Consider the following 13,597-nt stretch of genomic DNA (forward strand, 5'->3'; position numbering starts at 1 on the left):
AAGCAACATGATGTGTTTTGGGAAATGGTGGCTGTAATGTAAATTGTTCTCAGACAGTTTCTCATTCCTAATCACATTTTTATCCCGACTTACAAATCAGGGCTAACTGCATTCATGCAATTCAAATGTATTCATTAAAACAACAAAACCTAATAATGATTGGATTTTTTAAAGAAACTGATTCTTCATGGGTTATAATGAGCAACAAATATGGTTGGTAAAAGGTTTTTGCTGACGTCCATAACCAGAAATAGAGGAAACTTTTGTATAAAGGCGTGGAAAGTTGATGTGCATTATGAGAGACAATGTTGTGTATAACTGAAGCTCTTATTCTACAAATTTAATGTGGTCATTTCTGCTGATCACAACACTCTGCTCTGCGGTTCATGCAGATATTTTGCTGGCACTGAAATATGAATGGAACCAATAAAATGTCATCTCAATGTGACCTTCTTGTCTGGCAAGAAAACACAAAAGTGTTTAGAATATTATGTTCTGCCTTCAACACTAGCTTTTTGTGCATCATCCAAGTGTGATATTATAATGATTGTCTGTTTCCTCTTTCCTTTGATACGAAGAATCTGATTTGATGAGAGAACGACCCCCCTCCTAGCATGTATTTTGACTGTGAATAGCAAGGAGCGTTTATTTTAGTGGAGAGAGTAGAGAACGTATTTGTTTTAATGTGCTTGTATTTTTGTTTTCTTATTATAAGGCTCATTTTTTTTGGTGTGAGATGTGTTTGTACATTTCGGTTATCTGTATAAAAGCAGATGGTGCAGTGGTGCAGAATGTGTACTTATAATTTGACTGCATGTACTACATATTTTTTTCTTCTCACATCTATGTTTGAAAAATAAAAAGGACAGAAAAAAAGGGTTTATGTGATTTGTAGTGATTGGGCTAGTGCATGCAAGACACTGGTATGGTCCTTCATAACTGGAAGGTCAGAAAGTGTGGATGACATAACATTTATATTTTCATAATCATGTAACAGTAAATATCAGGAAAAATTCAAATAACTGCAGAAAAGAAGAGATAGTTTGTTTTCCAAATGACTGAAATGTGGACTTCAGTTTATGAAAACTGTTATTACTTCCCTGTCATTTTATTTAACTAGGGCAGCGGGTTCTATATAAAAGCTGAATGTAGCCACTGGGAATATCCTGATAATCTTACCAACACAAAGAGCTGATCATCTAAGGCTAGCTGGCAATCTTGGTTAGCAAGGTGCATCCATAAAGCACCAAGACATTGTTAGCTGTGGCGAGTTAAAAAACACAGAAACTAAACTAAACTACTTGAACTAAATTGTACTTCCTGAAAAACTGCCTTTATATATGTGTTTTAGGACAACCACACTTGGAACAAGCAAGGAGTATAACTGAAAACCTGAAGGTTTATCAACAAGTTTACTCTAAACAGTACTGATGAAGACTTGAAATTAGTGGCTGAGAAGATCATGTGGTCAAAATCAACTGAGAAGTCGGCTCATTTTCTCATAGACTTCTATGGAGTTGACGTCCTTCTTGCTGACAGTTAGAAATAATGCAGGTTTAAGGCACTTCTAGCTTCATTTTTCAGACCCAAAAGCTCTGCCCATCTTTTATATACAGTCTATGTCTAAGACCAAGTTAAAGCAACTATATGGATTAATTCACATGCCAATAATTGTGGTTATTATCAAGACCGTATTTACATTCTTCATAAATATGCAGGGGGGAGCGGCAACCAAGCAAGCATTCAGTCGCTTGCAAAATACCTGCTAAGTTCTCCTCAAACAGATCACCTGAATGAAGCAAATGAATTTACAGCTGGAAGAAACAGCTGGATGACTGTCCTCAAAATACAGACAGAAATAGTGAACGCGTGTCTGTGTGCCTGTGTGCCTGTGCGCGCGCGTGTGTGTGTATGTGTGTTTGTGTGTGTGCACCCAGGCCACCCGTCCTGTCTGCAGTTCACAGTGAACATGACAGCTGCGGTGAGGACTTATCGCTGGCAGTGCATCGAGTGCAAGTCCTGCAGCCTGTGTGGCACCTCTGAGAACGACGTAGGCTCTTACTTTCTACTACACGTTAAATCTAAGCACATGTGGCTGCACACACACACACACACACACAAACATACACACACACACATGTACAGCTCATACATAATGCCAGAAAAACTTAGGCAGAGCAGGTATAAGTGAATACTGCTGATATTTATTTTTGTAGTTATCCGAGGCCGATGTCTGGCTCAAATACTTGAGTGCATGAAGACGGTGCACGGCTGAAGGATGGTGTTATAGTGCTGCCCACAATTTACTGAGATCAAACAAATTTTACTGAAAACCCTTCCAGAAGTGCAGATTTTTTTGAAGGTGCTTAAATTTACACAGACTGCAATGCAGGACTCAAAGTGCTGGTTAAAGCATCTAGTGTACATACAACAAAGAAAGAGAGTTGTTGATCCTGTTGAGCTTTTTACCGCCTGCCACAACAAAGGTTGAAGTTATGAATATGAAATTAAAAAAAACAACCAGGGACATATTCATCACACCCCAGTCGCTTGATTATATAAATACAAAATCATTGTTAAAGCACTACACACACTATGTTTTGCCGCTGCAGTCCTCGGCTTTGATTTCAAGACCGTGCGCACGTGTGATTAACGACACTAATTCTCTTCTTTTGCAGGACCAGCTGTTGTTCTGTGACGATTGTGACAGAGGCTATCACATGTACTGTCTGAGCCCTCCGATGTCTGAGCCGCCAGAGGGTACGCATGCACGCCGCAAAGCTACACAATGTACCGCATCCTCATTTTTATCAGACTTCACAACTTTCCACAACCACGACAACATTTTTATCATTACAGAGACATGGAACTATCTGTGCTGTAGGTAGAATGAGGAGAGTGAAACCTGCAGTCAGAGCAGTCGTGCTGATTTTTAAGGCATTTTTAAAGAATATGACCCTCAGGACTCTTTTCTTTTTTTTCTTTTTCTTTTTTGAATGAATGTTTTAATCTGAATACGGCGGTCTAAAATACCGTGACTGCGATTACAGAAATGGAGAAGGTACTTCTGTTTAAATCAAACTGTCATTTGCCACATAAGATGGCTGCCTCAAAATGTTTGATGGCGTTGTCATGGAAATGAGTAGTAGAAAGATAATCTGTTTCCATGGCAAAAGTGTCACTTGGCTGAACATACAGTAGCGGTGCCACTTGTGTTCAACACGCACTAACAGTGTCAAGCTCTGCCCACACATGCGATGCTTTCGATTTACAGGAAAATATTTTTTAAAATTCAGCAGCAGTCAGTTAATTTCGGGTCTCCGCACACGCGTCGATGATAAACTTATATTTGTGTACCACCTTTAGTCTGGGTTCACTTTGAAGCGTTAAGGTTGAGGAGAACATTTCAGCATCTGTCTCGACTTTATGTTTAATTAATGTCACAAATCCTGAGCCGGAATCCAAACCAAACTACTTGTCAGATCCTCTGCACCCACAAACCACAGGCACAGCGTGTGGTGTTTAAACACGGAGCTTTAATTTACAGTGTTACTTAACGCGCTGTGTGAAATGAGGGATTAATCCACAAGGCTTTACAATAGCAGTGATTGAACTCCCAATCTGTGTGTGTGTGTGTGTGTTGTACAGGGAGCTGGAGCTGTCATCTGTGTCTAAGACAACTGAAGGAGAAGGCCTCAGCCTACATCACCCTCACTTAATCTGCTGAGCTGCGCCTCTTCCTCTTGGCCCTTCATCCTCTCCCAAAACCACTTCTCCGTAACCCCCCTCACTGTGCCTCAGAGGCTACCCCCCCTCTCCTCTTCTGATCTGCTCGCCGCTACTCTCTCTACGTTCTGTCCCCGCGACCTTTGACACGACTGAGCACACAGCAACCACGGCGATGCATATTCCCGAAACGTCTTTCCAGTGGCGAGCCAACCTCCGCCCCGTTTATTTATTTATTTTGGTCACTCGAATTCCCTGTTGTGCTTGACCTGAATCCCCCCTCCCTTCATTCTCTCTCTGTCTCAACAGAGGAATTCATCAGCTGGCAATAAGTTTGCTAGCAAGACACACACTTCAGCCTGCCAAGGGCACTTCTGAGGCATACTACTCCACAGGAACCCTCATAAGGGCCCTCGGATGAGCCCTAATGATCTTCAGCTGCAACTCAGTCAAGTAGTGAGCGAGAATTAATAAGATGGATAGGTGTTAGGCAGAGGACAGGGCATTGAAGACCCTGGATAACCATGGAGCAGTATGTTTCAGTGTTAGTCAACTGTGAAATATACACCCAATCAAAATTTCATTTACTCCCTCTGTCCTTTACCATGCACGGCAGAGCTGAGACACTGAACTCTGCTCCATTATTTGTCTGCAGGGTTTCCTGCTCCATGCAGTTTTTTAAAGGCAGAGTGAATTGTACAGAATTTCGACTGATTCTCCATCTACGCGCTCATAAAACCTCACCCTCGCCGGACACGTCGGAGTCTCTGGTCAGGAACTCAGACCATCTTTGACCTCACCCTGTCCTCTCTCGTTGCATGGGGTTTTTCCACAAAATTAATGATGCATTTTGGGATTGACACCGGTGGTTTTTAGTGTGCGGATGTGATCCTCTGATTAAAGGAGAGAAGGATTTTTCTCTTAATCAACTATCTCTGATCAAACGATGTATTTAAAAATACAATTTAGGCTTAGCGTCCCTCACAAATCCTTTACCTGACCTTTGTTCGCCCTTTCCCTCGATGAAACAATGACTGTGAAGCCAATGCGAGACTAAAACGCTCCTGGTGCTTGGTGTGTATTATCTGTGTGTTAAGAATGTAGGATCAATGTGTGGACAATGCAGATCTTTGTCTGGCCTATGCGGAGGCCAAAAAAACGTATTTTTTAATGATTCCTTTTTTTAATTTCTTTTTCATTCGCATGTTGTTGTTTCAGTTGTTTTTTCAAAACTTGTAATTGAAATCGAAGAGAAAGCACACTTAATTCGCAATAATGTGTTTGTAATATGAACTCTTTTGGCCAAACTGGGTGTGTGTTAGTGTGTATGTGTGTGTGTGCATGTCTGTTTGTGGGACTTTATTTGAAAACTACAATAATTGTAGCCATTTCCAAGCTAGGCAGGATCTGTGCGAGGATCTGAGTAGCAGAGGTCAAGTGGATGTAAGGAAAGTCGGCATTTTCTCGTCCAGGTATTCTGACAGAGTGAAGACAAAAAGAAAGTGTTAAAGGAATTGTTTCATCATTTCACCGTGGCTTATATGCCAGAGTTCATCTTGTAGTGACTCTGGAAAGTATGGAAGAAATGAATAGTATGGCACATAACCCACACTGAAGATCATCATTTTTATCATTTACAACCTTTTGTTTTATATTACACGTTAATCCATAAACATTAGAGGTGCTGGTAGCCAGGATGAGAGGTGAAACATCTTCAAAAAACGTAAAGAAGTCCAGCCACCCTTGATTCAAGGGTCTTAGACTAACATTACCTGTTTGAGTGAAACCCTACACAGACATACGGCCAGGAAAACTGTTTCTTACAGTGGCCCTGAGAGGTCAAATGCACTGTAGCTAAGAAAAATAACACCAACAAATACTAAAATGCTGTAATAGCACACAAAACAAAACTGATGATGAATAAAACACAATAGAAATAGAAAAATACATCCATCCATTTTCTTCCGCTTATCCAAGGTCGGGTCGCGGGGGCAGCAGCCCAAGCAGAGAAGCCCAGACCTCCCTCTCCCCAGCCACCTCCTATGGCTTATGAACACCAAAGCGTTCCCAGGCCAGCCGAGAGATATAATCTCTCCAGTGTGTCCTGGGTCTGCCCCTGGGCCTCTTCCTGGTGGGACATGCCTGGAAAACCTTACCCAGGAGGCGCCCAGGGGGCATCCTTGTCAGATGCCCGAACCACCTCAACTGGCTCCTTTCGATGTGGAGGAGCAGCGGCTCTACTCTGAGCCACCCTTCCTCCGAAGGGTGGCTGGCCTTGTATTTGTGATCTCGTTTTTTCGGTCACTACCCACAGCTTGTGACCATAGGTGAGGGTAGGGACGTAGATTGTACGGTAAATTGAGAGCTTCGCTTTTACACTCAGCTCTCTCTTCACCACAACAGACCAGTACAGCAGCGGTCCCCAACTTTTTTTGTGCCACGGACCGGTTTATGCCCGACAATATTTTCACGGACCGGCCTTTAAGGTGTCGCGGATAAATACAACAAAATAAAACTAGTACCGGTACCGAAAATAGAAGATTTATTCATAACACACGTGAAAAGACCCAGGAAAACCGAGTTAACAATAAAAACGATAACAAAATAACGCTGAAAACCGATAAAAACCCTGAAAACCAGACATTTCACATCTGAGCCTCAACTCTCGCGGCCCGGTACCAAACGACTCACGGACCGTTACCGGTCCGAGGCCCGGGGGTTGGGGACCGCTGTGGTACAGCGTCCGCATCACTGCAGCTGCTGCACCAATCCGTCTGTCAATCTCCCGCTCCCTTCTCCCATCACTCGTGAACAAGACCCCGAGATACTTAAACTCCTCCACTTGGGGCAGGGTCTAGTCCCTGACCTGGAGTGGGCACTCCACCCTTTTTCAAAATATATTTCAATATTTTGAAAGTGTTTTTCAAAAAATACAACAAAGGTTAAATAGAATACAGTTAAAAGAAAAAAAAGAAAAAACTAAAAAAAAAAACCAAACAAGATATAATGAACGAAACACAAGTATTTTTTGTGTGTATCTACAGTATTTGGTAAGTCACACAATTAAAACAAATTTTGTATCTTTTTCTCCTGAACGAAACGTAACACAGATGAATCCTTAGCTTCATTTAAGTGTCTGTCTCTTTGTGGAGTCCTTTACAGGTTTTGGTTAATGTCTCCCCAAAACACTGCCATTGTATTTTGTGTGCTTTTGAAACATTTTTCTGTTTTCTGGTGTTTTCTTAAGTTGCAGTTTATTTGACCTCTCAGGGCCCCCGTAGTTTCCCCAGTCTTGAGATTAAGCTAACTGTCCCATCCAATGACTACAGAAAACGTTTCTACAGTCATTGTTCCCATCACTCTAACTTCTCTTTTATCAGATAAGTAAAAATTTGTAATAAATAATAGTTGCAATCCTGATTACAGACTACACCCCTTAAGAGGTGTTGTCTTTATAAAACTGTATTCCACCTTTAGCTTCGCATAAATAGATTTTTATGTGAGTACTTAATTCTCTCACAGTCTTATCCATTATCAGCACAATGATCACCAGAGAATAATGTTAAGGGGTCATTGATTTTACATTAGCGGATATGCTAAGCTCTGTGTTGCTAGCATAGAGCAATACTCAATCAGGTTGCTCTTTCAAGATCAAACCTGTCTAAAAGAGAGACAGTGTCACCAAAATATAAATAAATTAAACTGTATTGGACATTTGTTAACATGTATACATTCAAATGACATATGACAGCCTCTGTGAAGCCATCTGATTTGTTTCTTTTTCTGTTTTTTGGGGTTGATAAGAAAAATATGTTGTTGTAGAAGTTATGCTAACACTGCTAGTCTGCGCTAAAGAATCTGGTGTAAGTGTGGAGAAACGTGGGTTTAAATGGTCAGCCAGCATGCATCTTTATGGGCTTTCACTGAAAAGATATCTTTTATTTTTCTCTTATTGAAATGACCCGTTATAGTGTCCTCAACCAGTTTAACTGGGTTTCTCATGGCAACTTAACAAGCATTTTTAGAAGACAGGTGAAGTACGAGTGCTGATTTATGGGGACATTTCTAAATGATTTATTAGTGCGGATGTGAGGTTTGAGTTTGGAGACAATACCTGTAAATATGGGGATTGAATTAAGGGCAACAAATTGCCATTTTACACAGTGTTTCATATTTTTGTGTACAGGTAAGAGTATGAAACGGCTCAGACTCAGCCATCTTCGGCTTGAATGAACGTCTCATTTTAATGCTGCATCATGTCTCTGAAAGGAAATTCACAGGATCAGATGGCTCGCTAGAATGTATCTGAACTGTACTCGTGTTTGCCATCTGATGCAGACGGGCAGTAGGTGCAAATACTGTACTACCCCCTCAATTCAATTCAACTTTGCATGAATGACTCATATTTTGATAAAGTCGGTAATGCATTTTTAAATAACGACGACTAAAACCTTTAACTTATGTTCAGTTCCTGTTTGTTTGCTTGTTTGGTTCTGTAACTTTAAAAAAAATAATTTTACATTTTGCACAGCGTGGCTACATTTGCTCTCCAAGTGCGTTTATGCCTCTGTGTGTGAGTGCGTGTTTCTATATATGTGAGTACATGTGTGTGTATGAGTGTAAGCGTATATCCACAGAAGGTCAGTGAAGAAAAAAAAAAGAAAGAAGCAAATCGAACCAAAATAGTGTGTTACTTATTATTCTGCAGACATTTTCTTCTCAGTGGAACCAGTTGCATGGCACAACACTGCTTGAGGATTGTAATGTTGAGTACAGATTATAACTAAAGTGCACTTGAGTGTACACATTTCACGCAAGGCACTCGGATTATACTGTATGACTTTATGGTGTGTTAAATTAGTGTTACATTTGCCGACAAAATCACTAGCAACCAATAAAAAGAAATGTTTATTTCCATTTACAAATCAGAGCTAACACCTAGACTTGAAGCATGTCTGTGTGGAAATAGTTTGATGATGAAGTGGAAATATTTAATGGTGATTGTTAGATTAAATATAATGGAAATGTTTGGGATTTGGATGATAATGATGATGTCATTGTGACTGAAAAGCCTTTATATTTGGAGCTTTGCTGGCACTTAAAAGGAGAAGCATGGTGGAGTCAAACTAACTTTGATTGTACTATCTGGGGTGGGTGGGGAAGCCCTGTTGGGTCTTTGGAAAGTTTAATGAAACTTGAGCCTTCTCTCTGTACAAATGGATGAAGCAAAGCGATGGTGGTGTAAGGGTGGGGATGTGGGGTCCAACAAAGCCACACCAGGAGCCTCCAGGTCTCAAGTTGATGCCATTACCCCCATCTCCTCCTTCCACCATCATTTCAGGCTGTTGGTGGCTCAGTCAGAGGGTTGAGCCTTTGGGTAACTCTAGGCCTCTGTTGTAAATTGTTGTTCTGTGATCTTGCTTGCACTTTTTTTGTTGTTTTATTTGTTTTTGTTTTTGTTTTCCCAAAAATAAGAAACTAATTGTAAGTATGTATGCGTGTGAGTGCGGGTGCACTTTTCATTTTCAATCTTTGCATTTTTTGTTTTCCAATGTGACTGTCTGTTGTAAACAACACTGGATAAAGACAAGTTTTTAATTTGTATTTTTTACCTCGAGAGGAAGATGCAATCTTCTTGGACATTTTTTTAACCGCCCTCCTCTTTTCCTCCCTGTCTTTCTTCTCCTCCTCTTCCGTCTGGTACCTGGGAATGCTTTGAAATGTGGACCGTGACCGCATTGCTGTCATCACTGCTGTCAGTCATTTTCTGTGAATTCATTCGGCTTTCTCAATTTACCCAGTTTTTTCTCTCTTCCCTCGACTCATTTTTTTCCATTAAAAAGATGAGATTGAAAAATGAGCTGTACCTTTTGTGTGTGCCGTGTGTGTGTTTGCATTATTTGCTCCAGTTCCTGTGGTGTAAATCGCTGAATATTTGTGTGTTCTTGGACAGTAGTCAGTCTGTCTGTCTGCTCGTCTGTATTGCTGCCAACTAGGGCAGCTTACAAGTCTGTCTTTTTTTTTTTCCTTAGGTGGGGAGGACTAGTCCACGGACTTCTTCTCTCACATGCACATACTTATGGGCTTGAAGCTGAGGCCAATGTCGACCATTTTTTTCTCCCGCTCCTATTTCTTCCTTTCCTTTTTCAGTCTTCAGAAGAGAATGTAATTGCATAGTTTTAGCTAGAAAACACGTGTCTCTTTTTAAAAAAAAATATAAGGTGCCTTTTCATGTGTTTCAAAAAGGGGTAAAAATGCCTTTGAAGATAAAAAAGAAATTAAGGGATGCCATTGTTTGGAATGAATAGCGGATCCTGGAAAACCTGGGAATGGGGACAAAGGAGCCCTGTTGTCCACAATTGTTTTCCAGCAACACTGCAGAAGAAAATACACTTTGCTATTCAGGGCAGGTACAGTTTTGCTATTTGTGATGTATTCCTGGAGATGAGACATTCATCATAGCTGCAGTGTTGGCCAGACCTGGCTGAGCAACAGCAGCGGGGTGAAGTCAAGCCGATCAACAGTTCCATTTTTTGCTTCTTACCAGAACACAGAAAACCAAAAAACTGGTGCATACTCGATTCCTTGGGGGTTTTTGGTGAGAGGGGGCTGAGGGGGGATATAGGTATTTTTAACAATATGCTCTGAAAAAAAATTCCTCCATCCATCCATCCTTTTTGGAACAGCTCCAACATTATCCAAAATCCTGCACAGCACCATCCTGTGCATACAGAAACCCACACAAAAACACTTGTGTGTCACACACACAAAAAAATTCAGACGTGTGTACACCAACAGTGTGTTTTTGTGTGTGCGCACACACACACACAGCCTAGAGCCCTCATCTTCTTATAAGGTTCATTACTCTGACCCCAGTCTCCCTTTCATATCTCTGAGGACGTTTGTGAGTGAGTGTGTGTGTGTGTGTGTGTGTGTGTGTGTGCTTTCCAATATCCAATAGATTATCAGTATGTATAATTATTTAGGCCCAAAGAAAGTACAAGTGTGTTTTATATGTGTGTGTATTTGTGTGCCTGTGCGAGTATGTGCATACTGTATGAATACTGTACTGAGTGTAACTATGTGTGTGTGTGTGTGTGTGTGTGTGTGTGTGTGTGTACATCTGTGCATGTGTGTATGCCTTCCCAGCCAATTACCACATCTCCCAGACAGACTGAGACTGCCTAGGCCTTGCCAGCCAATCGGAGAGGGGCTGCGCACTGCCGGGCTGGAGGTGGTTGCTATGGTAACCAGGAGGCCTGTTTGCATGGTGGCTGATGGAAGAGTGATGGATTACAGTAATGGGATGGAAGGAGAGAAGGAGGGAGGAAGATAGGGAGCTGGAGGAAGTGGAGGGAGGTACAAGAGAAGGAGGAGGAGGTGAGAATGGGAGGAAGAGAGAGAGAGAAAATGGGGGAGGTGAGGAGGGAGGGAGGCAGACAGACTCATACATAAAGATATTGGTAATGTATGAATGCATCTGAAATGAAGCGACTTAAAAAGATGAAAAAGAATGAGAGAAAAATCATAAAGGGAGGGTGGTGGAGGAGTGGAGGGGGTGGTGGGGGGTTGGGAAAATTGGGTTGGGGGTGTGTGTGTGTGTGTGTGTGTGTGTGTGTGTGTGTGTGTGTGTGTGTGTGAGAGAGACTGAATTCATCTCTTTCCTTCTTCTGTCTGGGCTGAGACGTGTGTCTGGCCATCTGTCCTTGGAGCAGTCAGAGACGTAAGTGTGTGGAAAGATGCAGTCTCACCTTTTTGCCTCCTCAGCAGCACTGCAGTCAGTTCATGCAGGAGCTACCTCTGTGCTTCCACATCCACCTGCACCAACTTAAAGTATGATATCAGGGGGCCAACATGATGCAACTCCAACAAGTCAGATGGAATTGGAAAGTTGCACGTGTTCTGACAAGCGATAACAAATTTTTTGTTGCTTGTGCAAAAAGCTTGAGGTGGAAAAATCACAATGCGATTACAGGCATTTTATTTTTTGTTACAGAATTAAGTCTTGATACCTTTTTGTGTCTTACTGTTATTACATCTCCTGTTTGGGACTACATGGACTTCAGTGCTGCATGTTTAAAGTAAAAAATGTCAACTTTAGCACTGATGTTCAAGATCTGAAGGTGACAAAATTCAGAAATATATACTTTAGGCTCTTTGTAATCATCTACAATGTAAATCCATTTAGTCTGACATGAAGTCTTTCACATAAAGAGGTGAAAATGTCACAATTCACAACTTTTCAGACTCATAACTTAACAAATAATACAAAATAAGAATCTTTTCTTTAGCAAATGTAGTTTTTTCTAATTTTGCTCAGTGCATGACTTTTCATGCATACAGCACTGGTTTAATCAGTAAATCCGCTAATCAGTAATTTTATGGGATGGAATTATTCTGAACATCTACTGAGTGCGCCTTAAGTACTTGTCTTCCATTGTCTTGTGGGTGTGATGACCCCCTATTTGAGAATCACTGGACTAGACTACAGAGAGGTCAAACCCCTGTTAGGCCTATAATGAATAAACTATTCAAAACCTCTAACTGCAAAAAATAAAGAGATGTTTTGGAGGATTTGAGAGGATAATGCTGCACAGAAATTATTGCCCTGAATAAAGAGCTTGTTAAGAAAACCCATCATTTTTGTTTTTTGCTGCCTTTTATTTTTTTTTCTCTAAGCTGATTTCTTTAAACAAGACTGTGTTTCTAAGCATTTCTCACTGAAGTCTCAAAAGTCACAAGGAACTCCGTTTTAATGCGAACAGCTGAACTTATTGTAACAGTGTAACTGGTTAATCAGTGATGTGAAGATCAATATGAATAAAATCATATAATTTACTTAACTCATGAGGCGCTAACAGTGAAAGCACCTGCTCATCTATCCCAGTTCTTTGAAACAGTTATTATTTTTGTCTGATTTATACTCTCACACATACATTATTCCTGTCGAACCACACTCAATTTCCTCTCATTTATAGAGAGCGTCTGAAGATGCTTTAGAGCCAAGGATTAGGCTAAATCTGCATCTGGGGAACCCAACTCCCTGTGATCTTTCCCAGCGACAAAGCACCATTCATGTCAATTAAAGATCCAGTCCACTAAAATTAACTTCTAGGCAAAATCAAAAACATAAAAGGCACAACTAAAATCCATCATGGCTGCAGTTTAATAGGTCCTCTTGTCTTTCAGAGTGCCATCTTCAATGCTTATCATCCACAGGCCTCACTTTGAAGATGTTTATGGCTTTGAAGCCATCTATTGAGACAAATCTGTAATTTACTTGTGTGTGGGTGCTGATAAAACAGCTAATCAATGAGTGGATCAGCAGTTTGCAGAATGGGTATTTTCAAGGTGGGTAAACATTCGAATAATCAGAACAGTGTGCAAAAAGGGGGGATTACTTCAACTTGAAATCATAATTCAACACTGCAACCTAGAGGCAGAGCCAAGCAACAGCAGCCGTTCAGCAGTAAATCGAAAGAAACCGTAAAGCTTCACTACCTGTGCAACAGCCACTGTTCAGCCAGGCAACAAAAACAAAAAGCATCACTAATTTATCATCCACTCTTAAACAAAGAGAATAAAGAATAAAGGAATTGTTATTATTAATAATAATAATGCTAATAATGACTCCAAAGTGCACATGTCTTAATGTTTTGTGTGTGGTTTATTAATTTAATTCACTGCAGTCTGAAATTTCACACTTTAATAATCAGCTAATTAAGCTTTATGAGTCAAATTCTTTATTTTCTGTCCCTTTTTTGTCTTTAATAACTGAGTTTAACTGTGTTTTCTCATCTCTGATGTCTACACTATTTACATATGAAATTAGTGGAAAGCCAAACAGGATGGATCATTAATTACTACATTC

The 13,597-nt window shown here is 40.7% G+C and overlaps 1 protein-coding gene across 1 annotated transcript in view; it reads left to right on the top strand.

Annotated features, from left to right (window-relative positions):
• Positions 1-9,586, top strand: part of dpf1 (double PHD fingers 1) — a 55,592-nt gene extending 46,006 nt beyond the window's left edge. The window contains exons 10-12 of the mRNA XM_085245092.1: positions 1,938-2,050; positions 2,679-2,760; positions 3,649-9,586. Of these exons, the coding sequence (XP_085101218.1) occupies positions 1,938-2,050; positions 2,679-2,760; positions 3,649-3,719 (266 nt within the window). The 3' untranslated portion in view covers positions 3,720-9,586. The remainder of the gene's footprint in view (positions 1-1,937; positions 2,051-2,678; positions 2,761-3,648) is intronic.
• The last annotated feature ends 4,011 nt before the right edge of the window (positions 9,587-13,597 follow it).

Source organism: Mchenga conophoros, linkage group LG14, assembly GCF_057382185.1.
Source record: "Mchenga conophoros isolate Kocher_MC1m ecotype Shallow Benthic linkage group LG14, M_conophoros_male_GT1.1, whole genome shotgun sequence".
Taxonomy (NCBI): domain Eukaryota; kingdom Metazoa; phylum Chordata; class Actinopteri; order Cichliformes; family Cichlidae; genus Mchenga; species Mchenga conophoros.